Below are 13928 nucleotides of genomic sequence, written 5' to 3' on the forward strand. Positions count from 1 at the left end.
TATATACTATATACTATATACTATATATATATAATATATATATATTATATATATATATATATATATATATATATATATATACTAGCTGAGGTACCCGGCTTCGCCCGGGTTGAATAATAATAATAATAATACAAATATATGATGAAAAGAACATGTATATTTTAGAGCAATATCACAGTACATTTCCTACATGACGTTTTTTTCAATTTTCAATTTCTCAAAACCTCTGGGTATACAACATTTCTGGTTTTCTTACTTGGTGCCAAGGACATAAAGATTGCTTGGTTTTCCAACCCTCGAGCAGCCCACGTACAGCTTGCCATGGGCAAACGCTTGTTCTGTGAAGTTCAGGCCTACAACCTTCATTGATTGCCCCTGCGCCCTGTTGATGGACATAGCAAAACATAGCCTGATGGGGAACTGAATCCTCTTGAAGGAGAATGGAAGGTCAGGTGGAATAAGTGGTATCCTTGGAATGAATACTTTCTCTCCTCTGTATTGTCCTGAGAGGATGGTTGCCTCTAGGACATGCGGCATCATTTGCTGGATTGTCAATCGTGTTCCATTACACAGCTTTGGTGGATCAAGATTCCTTAGAAGCATGATTGGTGCTCCCACCTTGAGAATCAACCTGTGTGTTGGGAGTCCTTGAGGCTGAAGACTGTTGAGAAACTCAGTTGGGAAGTTTACTGCCTGATCTTCATCTGTCACTTTGTCAAGAGAATCATAATTTCTTTCATGACCGGGAAGTTGGTGGAGGAGAAAATTGTTGATCTCTTGAACAGCATTGTTCTTGGGGGGCAAAATGGCTCTTTCGGCAAGCCATGATGAGTCCTGGAACTGGGTCTCCATATTGGGAAAGACCTTTTTGATCAAGTCATCTTTTGTTTCAACAAACTGTCCAAATGGTAAATTTATTTGTTCCGATGCATCTTGAGGGTATAGGCCATTGCCAACTTTCAAAAGCTGGCTTGAGAACTCCCCTGCAGTGTTGTCACCAAGAAGGTGGACTCTCATGTTGGTATTCAGGGTAAGTCTTTGCACATGTGACCAGAGGAGATAAGAAGACTTGATACAGGCCTTGACTTGATCTGCTCTTGTGCCCCGTTGGATGACTGGGAGAGTCTGACGAAAGTCTCCAGCCAGAACAGTTGTCACACCACCCATGATTTTCTTGTTGTTGCGAATATCTTGGTGTTCTGTTCACTGCTTCGAATGCCTGCTTGTGGTTCATAGTAGCCTCATCCCAGATGATGATTTTGCACTGTTGAAGGATCTTGGCGTTTGCTGAATTCTTGCTAATGTTGCAGGTTGGGGTGTCTTGCTTGGTCAAATCCAAAGGCAGTTTGAAAGTTGAGTGTGCTGTCCTTCCTCCTTCAAGAAGTGTAGCTGCAATTCCACTTGAGGCCACAGCCAGAGCAATTTCCGACTTTTGACGAACCTTGGCCAGGATGATATTAATGAGGAATGTTTTTCCTGTCCCGCCAGGAGCATCGAGGAAGAATATCTTGCCAGCATCATCAGCGCGGTCCGTGTCGTCGTGGTAGCGGACCGACTCTCTCTCTCTCTCTCTCTCTCTTTGCTCTCGTCTCATCTGCCTCGTCTCCCGCTCATCTCTTTCTGCCTTGGTGGTCGACTCCTTCTCTCTTCCTGGCTCATCTGTTGAAGTAGTCCGCGGCGGCGCTTATATCACGCGCCTTGCAAATCAACCTGCGCGCGCTTCGCTCCGCCTACCGGTGAACACGCCTCGGCCCTGACTGGTCGCGAGGGTTCACCGGCACCTCCCTTCGTGACACGTTGATGGGGCCATGCCTTCGTCAGGGTATTGATCAGTTTGAACTTTTACCTGATGTTCACTTGTCAAATGCACAATTACAAATGAGGCCCGGTTTTTTAAACCATTAAAATAAAAAGTAGCCTATAACCACCGGAATTTTATGCTGATTCCGAATCTGTGTCTAAAACGTTTCTCCGATGTGTAGTTCTTGAGTTATAAGCGGACATCCAGACAGACACACACACACACACACACACACACACACACACACACACACACACACACACACACACACACACACACACACACACACACACACACACACACACACAAACACTCCTCCTTTATTTATATAGATATAAGAATCTATAATTTCAGTTCTCCAACCTAATGAGCGCACGCCGTGACGTCACCGCCACGTAAGTACGCCTTGCCTGCCAAGCTCCGAGGAGCCATCTAGCAGTGCGTCATAATTTAGAATCTTAGATCTTAGTTCAGATACTGTCACAAGTGTATACAAAACTCAGTTACCGACCTGGTTTCGCCCTTATAGGGGCTTCATCAGGGCAACGCAGTGAGCCTTCATACACTTGTGAATCTGAAAACCTTTCGGTTAAGAGGGTATCACAAGACCCCACCGTTTACAGTACAGTGTTCCTGTCTCCACATTTTCCAGTGCGGTGGTGTTTTTGAACTATAAGCAATAGGCATGTTTTTGCTCATGCACATAAACCGGGGTTGTTTTTGGGTTTTTTTTCTGGGAGGGATTAGGGAGATGTCACTTACCTATACACCACCCAAATAAAGGTGTGTTGGAAGAACATGTTGCATGCTTCCAACAAGGTCGCCCATAGGGTGGTGGGTATTCTGCTATTTTATACAAATATCTCAATATTTTATTATTCACATTGTATTTCACTAATTACCCTCGCCAGAGGAGAGGGCATTGCATTTGAGTCTGTTTGTCTGTCTGTCCACACAGAATAAATATGATTTTCTCTGCACCCGTTGGTACGATTGACAGGAAATTACCAAAGGTGCAACTACACCTGTATAATTAGAAAATTATAATTATGACGTCATAGGTCATGTGGTATGGCCGCCATCTTGGAAAAAACGAAAAAAATTGCACCTCCATCTCCGAAAACGCTGCATAGAAAAAATTGGGACATGGTTTATTGTAAAGAACTCTCCATAGGGAATAAAATTCGTTTATGATGTCATAGGTGCCTCTATTATGAAGTCAAAATTCAAAAAGTACAAAACTTCATCCGATCAAGATGAAATTTCTTGAGCATCATCTTGGGATAAATTGGTAAAAAAAATTAATGACTATGTCATCGGTCACGTGGTTCGGCCGCCATCTTCGAAAAACCCCAAAAAATTGCACCTCTATATCTCTGAAAACGCTGCATAGAAAAAATTGACATGTCTCATTGTAAATAACTCTCCACGTGGAATAACATATGTTAATGATGACGTCATAGGTGCCTCCATTATGACGTCATAATTGAAGTACAAAACGTCATCCGATCAAGATAAAATTTGAGCATCATCCAGAGATAAATTGGTAGAGAAAAAAAAAGCGATGATGTCATTGGTCACGTGGTTTGGCCGCCATATTTGTTTTAACAGAAAAGCTTGAAAAAACACCGAAAATACGTCCTGGCGAGGGTCTGCAATCTCTGATCGCTGTTTCTTGTTCTATTTGTTGTTTTTTTTTGTATACTGAATCGAGGCTCGTGAATGACCTAACATTTATTTCACAAACAAATTAACCAGACAAACAAAATATATAAAAAGAGGGAGCGGTAGACAATATGGAGAGAGAAGGGGAAGCACACAAACACCACATTTGAGAGCAGGGAGAAGTGTGGGAGGGAGAGGGCTTGGGGGGAGGAGGCGTGGGAAGGGGGGGGGGGGAGAGGTATAAAACACAAGGGGACCAAAGACTTCCAGGACAGAAGTTGGTATTTCAAAAAAAAAAAAAAAGTGTAGGATTTTGGGTGAAATTAGCGGGGGTAGAAAAGATTAAGGTTTTGGATGGGGGAAGATAGGAGATGGTGGTGAACAGCTGTTTTAAAGACCTGGAGGGTGGAGTGGGATTGAAGAGAGTGAGGGACTTTGTTCCAGAGGCAGGAGAAAAGAGGAATGAAGGAGTGAAGGTGAGCAGAAAGTCTTGATTTTGGCAGTTTAACGATAAGAGGGTTGCAGGTAGATCTTGTGCGACCTGCAGGAATATTTTGGGGACAGAGCCCAGAGAGAGCTGGGGGGGCAAGGCCAGAGAGGAGTCGGTAGAAGACAGAAAGACCACCAACCTGCCTGCGGTGAGTGAGTGAAAGGCCCTTGGAGTTAGCTTCATCGCGGGAGATTCCAATGATTCTCAACGCTTTGGTTTCAACAGCGTGAAGACGAGCGCGGTGTGAGGCAGGAGCACCAGACCAGAGGGGAGAGCAGTATTCCATAGAGCTGCGGATGAAAGCCTTGTAAGTGGTGAGGAGCTCAGGTGTACCAAGGAAGGACTTCGCACGACGGAGGATGCCCAGTCGGCGACTGGCTTTGGAGGCCAGATTTGAAATGTGGTTTTCCCAGGAAAGATCATGGCAGATAGTGAGACCCAAAAGCTTGAGTGACAGACCTTCTTGGAGAGGATTATTCAGAAAGTGGATGGGAGGGTTGTCCAGTCGGTCTTTTCGGAGAGACATCGTAAGAGTGTGAGATTTGCCAGGATTGAAAGACATGTTCCACTTGTTTGCCCAGTCTGTGATTTTGTCCAGGTCTGCAGAGAGTGAGGAGGCTGCACACTGCCGATCTGAGGGATGAGGAATGGCGCGACAGAGAGTAGAGTCGTCAGCAAAGAGATAGAGAGAATTTTCAAGAGTCAGAGAGATCATTTATGAAGACCAGAAAACGCACAGGGCCCAGAACACTGCCTTGGGGAACTCCAGCCTGAACAGGAAGAGGAGATGAGAGAAACCCATTCAGTGCCACACATTGACTTCGACTCGAGAGGAAGTCCGCCAGCCATGCGTGGAGATTTCCATGGATACCAAAGGAGGAGAGTTTGGTGAGCAGAGCGGGGTGCCAGACCGTATCGAAGGCACGTGAAATGTCAAGGGAGAAAGCTCTAATTTCCTGTTTGGCGTTGAGGACCTCCATCCATTGTTGAGAAAGCAGAAGCAGCATGTCCAGAGTAGAGTGACCAGGTCTGAAACCAAATTGATGGTCAGAGATCAAGCCATTGGAAAAGAGGAAAGATTTCATATCTGAAGCAATGATGGATTCCATGACTTTGCTGATAATTGGGAGAAGGCTGATTGGTCTGTAGATGCTAGGATCTGTTTTTGCACCTTTTTTGTGCAAAGCGGTGATGTTGGCTGATTTCCAGGCAGATGACCTTGAGCAAAAGAGAGGGTGAAGAGAACAGAGAGAGGGAGTGAAAGAGCGGAAGAACATGATTTTAGGACCCGTGGGCTGATGCCGTCAGGACCAGTTGCAGAATCAGAGTCGAGGGTTGACAGAAACTTTTCCACCTTGTCAGGAGGAAAGGACACAGAGTCCAGGAGCAGCTGGGTACGACTGGGTACGGTGGGTACAGAGAGGGATGGGTTTGGGACACAAGATTTAGAGGCAAACACAGAGTTGAGGCATTCAGCTTTTTCACGTGCGGAGTCAGCCGTGTAGCCGTTTGAGGTGAGGGAGGGGATGGAGGGGAAACAAACACCAGAAACTGATTTGACCAGACGCCACCAGGATTTGGAAGAGGGAGACAGATAAGAGAGTTCGGTCTTGAGAACGGAGAGATATTGTTTCCTGGCTCTCCTGAGGGTGGACACACACCTGTTTCGGGCTTTGTGAAAAGAAATGAGATTTCCTTCCGTTGGATTTGCTTTCCAGGAGACGAAGGCAAGTTGTTTCTGGGCAACAGCCTCACCACAAGATTCCGTGTACCATGGATGGGAGGAAGGGTATGACAACTGAAGACGAGATGGGATAAATCTGTGCATGAGAGAGAGCAATTTACTTTGAAAGAATTCCCAGGATGAGTTGATGTCAGAGGCGGTAGAGATGGGAGACCAGTCCAGATGATTGATGGCTGCTTGAAGACAGTGCCAGGTGGCCTGAGTGAAATGCCAGACTCGTCGACGCTGAGGAGGCTCTCTGAGAATGGTCAGAGAGATGTCCACTTTAACAAGCACATGATCAGATGAGCCGATTGGAGCAGAAGAAGAGCAGCAGACATTTTCAGGGAAGTTAGTCATAACCAAGTCCAGAAGAGAAGATGCTCCGTTGACTGAGATCCGGGTCGGGAAATTGACAGATTGTGTCAGTCCCAGTGAGTCGCAGAAGTCCTTTGCTGAAGAGCCATGGCTTGTGAGAGAGGTACCCACACCCAGCCAACTGGCATGGTGACAATTGAAATCACCACATATGAGGAAGAGAGAGTTGGGATGGGTAGATAAAAGTTGGTCCATATTATCAGACAGCGAGATGTAGATTGAGTCATCACTGTTTGGTGGACGGTACAACACACATATGAACAAGAGGTGGGAGCGAAGGGGAAGCCGTAGCCAAAGGTATTCCTGGGGGTGAGGTGGAGAGAGGGCAGTGGAGGGCGAGTGAGGAAGAGAGTTTTTTAATAAAGATAGCAACCCCACCTCCAGGACGAGGCTCAGGTCTATCATACCGGAGGAGGGAGTAACCTGGGAGAGATACCAAGACATCAGAGACATCATGAAGGAGGAAAGTTTCTGTTAAGCAGATCACATCTGGTTTGTCAGAAGCAACCTGTATGGAGAGATCAGTCAAGTTTGAGCGAAGGCCCCGGATGTTTGAGGTCCATACCGTTAATGAAGAGGAAGGGGGAGCATCGGATACAGAACAGGGGGGGGGGGAGGGGTAGGGTAAGATGTGGAAGAGGAGGAAGAGGTAGGGAGAGCTGTTGAAGTTGTGTCAGAGATTTCAGGGATTTCAGAATAGCTTGGAGAAAGGGAAGTATGGGGCGGACAAAAGGTTTGATGGAGATTGGGTGAGGCACAGTGAGGTGTTATTTGAGGAGGGGGAAGAGCGAGGCAGAAGGTTGGGGGGATGAAGGTGAAAGTTGGAAGGGGGAAGAAGCAGGGAGGACGCTTTGAGGAGGAGGGGTGAGAGGGGAGTCTAGGAGGGGAGGAGCGAGGGAGAGTCTCGGAGGGAAGGGGTGGTGGGGGGAGTTTAGGAGGGAGGGGAGGGAAGGGGCAAGGGGGGAGATTTGAAAGGGATGGGTGATGGGGAAGATTTGGAGGGGAGGGGCAAGGGGGTAGATTTGGAGGGGAGGGGTGATGGGGAAGTTTTGGAGGGGAGGGGTGATGGGGAAGATTTGGAGGGAAGGGGTGATGGGGAAGATTTGGAGGGATGGGGCAAGGGGGAAGATTTGAAAGGGATGGGTGATGGGGAAGATTTGGAGGGGAGGGGCAAGGGGAAATATTTGAAAGAGATGGGTGATGGGGAAGATTTGGAGGGGATGGGTAAGGGGGTAGATTTGGAGGGGAGGGGTGATGGGGAAGTTTTGGAGGGGAGTGGGGATGGGGAAGTTTTGGAGGGAAGGGGGGATGGGGAAGATTTGGAGGGGAGGGGTGAGATTTGATTTTGAAAATTGTACGATTAATGGGAAACGAACATTTTTTGCAAAATGAGTTTGAGACCTTCGAGTCAAAAATACGTTTGAGGACGCTGAAGGAGGGGTGGAGGGCTGGAGAGTTTCGGGAATGTAGAAAAGAGGAACTGTAAGAGATGGTATCATTATTATTTTTTGGAATGAATAGATTTGGTGAGCAAGACGAAAGCATCCTTTTATAGGAGAAGAAGAAAAAGGTGTGAAAATATATGACAGAATACAGTTCTTCAGGGGAGAGATTAAACATTTCTAACCACGTGATCGCGTGACCACGAACAACGTGAACGAAGAACGAACGAACAAATAAGAACAACAAATAAACGAATAAGAACTGAGAAGGAAATATTTTTTGGGGTTTTTTTTTTTTTGAGTAGAGATATTAAACAAGGAAATATGGGGTGAACGACTGGCACGAAACAGAGAACGAAAGTAATTGCAGCGCATTTGACGAACCGCTGAGAGAAAAACAAAACCACAAGGTCGGAGATGGTAGCCTAAGCCTACTAGTACTAGTACTGGGCCTCAGAATACGCGACATGAATTAACCGACGATTGTGTATACATGCACGAAAAATTAACACCGAAAATTTTCCTAAAGACACGCTATAGGTACACACACCGAAAGATAAATACAGTCTCGACAAAAACACAATTGTGAATAAATTACTTAGCTTCGAAAGCGTGAGGGCATGGACAGCTTCGAAAAGACGTGACCTCACCGACAGAGATCTCGCGAGATCCAATATGTTGATTTATGATCTTAAAGAACACTTTTTTAAATCATCTAACTGTAGTTCTATGTGCTAGCATACGTTTGACTAACTGTTTTAATATATTGATAAGTTCAGTGCTGTATGTGGTTGCTCTCACAATCCTAATTATTACCCCGTGCACACGAAGAGAAAAGCAGGGATAAGTTATTGGTTCATGTCAATCTGTCTGTCATATCAGTTTATGATCGAGGAACAACTTATTTGAATTGAATGTATATATTTTGAACATGAATCGGAACATGAAAAGGAAGGCAAATCTTTCAATTAACCTGAATTCGTCTCTGAATTTGTCCGGAACACACTGCATGCACAGAGAAGATTTTTTTTTTACTCTTGTCTGCCTAAATGCCAATCAAACAAAATAGAAAATCATTCCAAACTGGAAACTTGCTGTTTTTAAGGATGTCATAAAGGAAATATGACAGGCATGAATAACTAATGTAGTTAGATAGGGTGGTATAATAGATCTTAATCGTCCCTGGGAATATTACGACAAAAGAAACGCAATCCTCAGCTCGGTGACCATCTTCAAAAGAGGCCTCGGAACAAAACTTTGAGAACAAGAAAACTTCCCAAATTGGTCCATGAATCTTGATCCCTTACTGAAACAGAGATGGATACTTCGAGACCTGGGAGGATTCCGTTCCACCTTCTGAAACCCACATAACGAGATAACCAACGAAACACACCAACATAGAACCGCGAGATAATCGTAGCCTCTTACTTATGTGAGAGATCAATCAACCAACACGTCGACTTGCATCCCACTTACATAGCATTACATAATGAAGTACAACACCAACAAAAGCAGCAAAATAAGTTAAATGTGGAACACGCTGTGATTGGTGCTGACTTGGACCAATCCGCGATGCAGAGCCAGCATCAACAGAACTTAACGCGGTGTCACCATACTCTTAATGCCTTTGAGGAAGAGAACAAGCTTGTTCAAAAAAACGTCTGGCCTTAATGAAGAATTAATTATTTTACTGCTCAGTGTGCTAACTTTTACCAATATGAATCTTGAGCTGCAAATCTTTCAACATGAGTGTATGTATGAATGCATGTATGAATGTATGTATGTATGTATAGTTAGAAGAAAGAGATGGCTCGTTTTGAACAAGTCTTTACAAGATGTAAAGGTGAGGATTCTGAGGATGAATGTATACTGTTACCTGAGCTTGCACCTGTTGCTGTTGCAGGAATGCCTGCTGTAACTGAATTTGCTGTTGTGAGTGAACTTGATGAAACCGTTGTGGCTGGACAAATTGCTGAAGTGGTTGTTGCACCGGGTAATGCTGCTGCGTTCCTTGTGGATAATTTAATGGGGCCGACGGTGGATTCTGGAAAGGCTCGTGCTGGGGAGCAGCCGGCTGTGTGTGGACTTGATTGCCCCCAGCTTGTGGCACCATGGCCTGGCTGTTTAATGCTGATGGAAAGATGGAAACAAAGCCATAAATAAGCTGCAAAAAGCAAAGGTTCAAATGAGCGTTTGCAAAGTTCTCGATTCAGGTGCTACCTCTGCAATATCCTGTCAGACAGGCAAGCACCTGTGCAGTGTGCACGCACACCTCCATTTATCCATCAAATTATATTCATTGCACGATATCTCATTTCCCCCATTTCAATGGGCTATGCTTGAATCTCAACCCCCAAATTATGTAACTATTCAGCAATTACCCGTGACAACAATTTTTACAACAAACAAATCATATTGTGGAAATCCACTCAGACGTGCACCCAAGTGAGATCATTTTTTCTCTCAACATAAATATTAAAACCTGTTGCAGAAACAACATGAGCAATCGATGGTGGTGCACAGATGACTACTGTTGGATCAATTCAGTTAAAATAAAATTAGATGACGAGAGGGGGAAAAGAAAGTGTGAAAGAGCTGACTTGGTGGGGGTGTGGCATTGGTAGCAGGCCGCTTGCGTGGTGTCGATGCTACAGCTTGCAGGGACAGCATCGCGACCCCTGCTGAAGCATTGCTCTGCCCGGCTTTTGGACGCTGCCGAGGTACGATCGACGTCTCCGTGGGACCTATGGCATCAGTCAATCTGCCAAGGTCAGGGCCAAGGTGAGATCAGACTTATACCTTCAGTCGTACTGTATTAATATAATTGCAAAGTCTTCACTAGGTTTATATGCAAACACAATTGAGCATCCAAAATGTCAAAATTTGCATCATTCATCAAAATCACCAACATTTCATAACCATTTCAACATCATACGAAAAAATGCAATTTGCAATTTGGTCTGTCTGACTGACTGACTGACTGACTGACTGACGATTTTTGACTGCAATACATTTGATTGTTATTTATCCAATCGAAACTAAACATGACAGGAGGACTAATGGTCACAAAATGAAGGTTGCAGCGAACTAATTTGCCCCCCTCGCAAAGGAGGTTTTCCCCATCATTGGGGTTGCGTGTTGAGGTGTATATTCATGTTAAGATAGCTTCATTGGGGCGTTTTTCCAAAGCCGCTTCCAACAACAAAAGTAACAACAACAATATATATAATATCATGATATTAACGGTATTACAAAACAATATCACTACGAATAATGTCCCATCTTCCCAAGGGGTGTTTCCTCCCAGAACAAGCGTTACGCCTAAGTGCCCCGTCATTGAAGTGATGCGAGTTGACAAAGTGGCAGACGCAAGGCGGCCATCTTGGATTTTGACGTGGCGACCCAATTTTCAATAGTGTTCTCCCTTATGTGTAGATACACCCACACACCAGATTAGAAGTTAGTAGTTCGTTTATTTTTCAAGATATTTCGCTCACAAGGTTCAGACATATACATGGTGGCGGCCATCTTGGATTTTGACGTGGCGACCCAATTTTCAATTGTGTTCTTCCTTATGCCTTGATAAACCCACACACCAGATTAGAAGTTGGTACTTCGCTTATTTTTCAAGATATTCCGCTCACAAGGTTCAGACATACATGGCGGCGGCCATCTTGGATTTTGACGTGGCGACCCAATTTTCAATAGGGGTCTTCCTTATGCGTAGATACACCCACACACCAGATTAGAAGTTGGTACTTCGCTTATTTTTCAAGATATTTCGCTCAAAATGTTCAGACATATATATGGTGGCGGCCATCTTGGATTTTGACGTGGCGACCCAATTTTCAATAGCGTTCTTCCTTATGCCTAGATACACCCACACACCAGATTAGAAGTTGGTACTTCGCTTATTTTTCAAGATATTCCACTCACAAGGTTCAGACATACATGGCGGTGGCCACCTTGTATTTTGACGTGGCGACCCAATTTACAATAGGGTTCTTCCTTATGCCTCGATACACCCACACCACATTAGAAGTTGGTACTTCACTTATTTTTCAAGATATTCCGCTCACAAGGTTCAGACATACATGGTGTCAGACATACATGGCGGCGGCCATCTTGGATTTTGACGTGGGTTGCACCCACACACCAAATTCGAATGCGGTCCTTCGCTTATGCATGCACGTACGCGCGCCCGGACGGACACACGGACGGAGAGGAAAACCATAGTACCCCTTTCGCTCCACGGTGCGACGCAACAAACGGCATGGCAACATGTATTTTTTATTTTATTTTATTTGCATAGAAAGTCGAGGTTCGTGGAAGAGATAATGATTTCCAGCATGTATAAACCGCTTATCATGTCTTTTAGTGGGAGCACCTCGACAACAAGACACACAACAGGCATTTTTAGGCCATTTTCCTTGCTCGAGTGGGGGTTAACCTTGCGGGCCCCATGACAATCTTCTCCATTTTTCGCTATTTTCTGCATCTCCCCTTGTTAACCCCCTTGCCCGCATTTCTTCTTCCACCACCATTAGCCAAGTCTTTCTCGGTCTTCCCCATCCTCTACTTCCTTCTACATTCATTTCCATCACTCTTCTCAACCAGTCACTTTCATCCTTCCTCAACACATGACCAAACCATCTCAACCTGTTTCTCTTTACAGCATCAATCACAGGCTCTATTCCCATCATCTTTTGCAATTCATCATTTGTCTTCATCTCTCTCAACGATACTCCACACATCCACCGAACCATTCGCATTTCCACCCTTTCCAGCCTTCGTTGGTGCTCTACATTCATTACCCATGTCTCGCTCCCATAAATCATAACACTTCTCACACAAATGCAGTATACACCTTTCCCTTCAGCTTCAACGACACTCCCCTCCTTGTCAGCACACCACTCAGTTCCCCAAACTTCTTCCATGCACATCTCACTCTAGCAACCGTTGCCGAGTCTGATCCACCTTCTCCATTCAGCATGTCTCCGAGGTAGCAAAATGTTTTCACACCTTCCAGCTTCACGCAGTCTCCAAAATCCAACTCAACATTTCCTCCATCTGCAGCTCCCTCTGTGCACACCTTACACTTGAATGTAGCTGCCACACTGGTTAATGACCCTCTCAAACCACTACATTTTTGATGAACCCACTCAGCACACATTGTACATTGAATGGAGTTCACTCCGACACCATTCCTGCACACAGCACATGGCCACTTCCCAGTTCATTCCACCTCACCACATACTTTACCACTTGCCATCACCTTCGTCTTTCCGATATTCACCTTCAGACCTTTTGTCTCCATACATTCCTTGCACTTGTTCATCTTCTCCTTCAGTCCATCCATACTCTCCCCAATCAACACCAGATCATCTGCATACAACAACTCCCACGGTAAACCCTCCTTTACGTTCCGAGCCAGCACCTCCATCGTTCCGAGCCAGTACTCCCACCTTCACCTCAAACTCACCACTGTTCCCGTCCTTCGTCCTTACAGCTGTGTGCGCTCTCTCTCGTATATCGCCATCACAACTCTGATCAACCATTCCTCCACTCCTAACTTCCTCAATGCCCATGTCACTACTTCACGTGGAACCCTATCGAATGCTTTCTCCAGATCAACAAACCCAAGAAACAACTTCTTCCTCCTCTCCATGTACTTCTCCTGCAACTGCCTCACAATAAAGAGCACGTCTGTCGTTCCTCTTCCTGGCATAAATCCAAACTGCATTTCGTCGATCTTCACTTTCTTCCTTACCCTCTTCTCCAACACCCTTTCCAATACCTTCATTCCATGCTCCGATAACTTTATCACTCTATACGTGCCACAGTCCAAAGGGTCACCTTTCCCTTTGTTTAGAGGGACGAGGGTACTCAGTTCCCAATCCACTGGAATGCAGCCTTCTTTCACCACCAGATTACAGATCTCCGTCATTCTCTTCACATCCCAACTTCCTGCTGCCTTCAACATATCTCCCACAACTCCCATCGGCCCTCCCGCTTTTCTACTCTTCATTGCTTTTATCGCTTCCTCAACTTCCTTCACAGTTATCTTCTCTGCCGGTCCTAAAACTGGGTTGTTCTCTCTGTTGCCATCCCATTCTTTCTCTGCATTCAACAGCATTTCCATCCATCTCTTCTATTAATTCCATCTGGGTCCACAACGATTTATCCCACTTCATCCTTCAAGCAACTCACCCCCATCACATTGCACCTCTCTTTTGCTATCTACTTTGCAATCCTGAATACCGCTCTCTGACCCTCTTCCGAATCCAAGCGTTCTACGAACATTTTCCTGGATGCCTCCTGGGCCTTTGCTACCTCTTTCTTTGCAGCCTTCTTGGCTGCCTTATAACTTTCATGCTCTGCCCTTTCTGCCCTCGTACCCTTCACCTTCTGTCACTGCTTGAACTTCTT

At 45.2% G+C, this 13928-nt stretch overlaps 1 protein-coding gene across 1 annotated transcript in view; it reads right to left on the bottom strand.

Moving 5' to 3' along the window:
* Window positions 1-13928, bottom strand: part of LOC137433049 (AP2-associated protein kinase 1) — a 188373-nt gene that overhangs the window by 68316 nt on the left and 106129 nt on the right. The window contains 3 exon segments of the mRNA XM_068125469.2: window positions 9376-9482; window positions 9484-9629; window positions 10100-10260. Of these exon segments, the coding sequence (XP_067981570.2) occupies window positions 9376-9482; window positions 9484-9629; window positions 10100-10260 (414 nt within the window).

This window comes from Myxine glutinosa, chromosome 8 (genome assembly GCF_964187855.1).
Source record: "Myxine glutinosa chromosome 8, kmMyxGlut1.1, whole genome shotgun sequence".
Taxonomy (NCBI): domain Eukaryota; kingdom Metazoa; phylum Chordata; class Myxini; order Myxiniformes; family Myxinidae; genus Myxine; species Myxine glutinosa.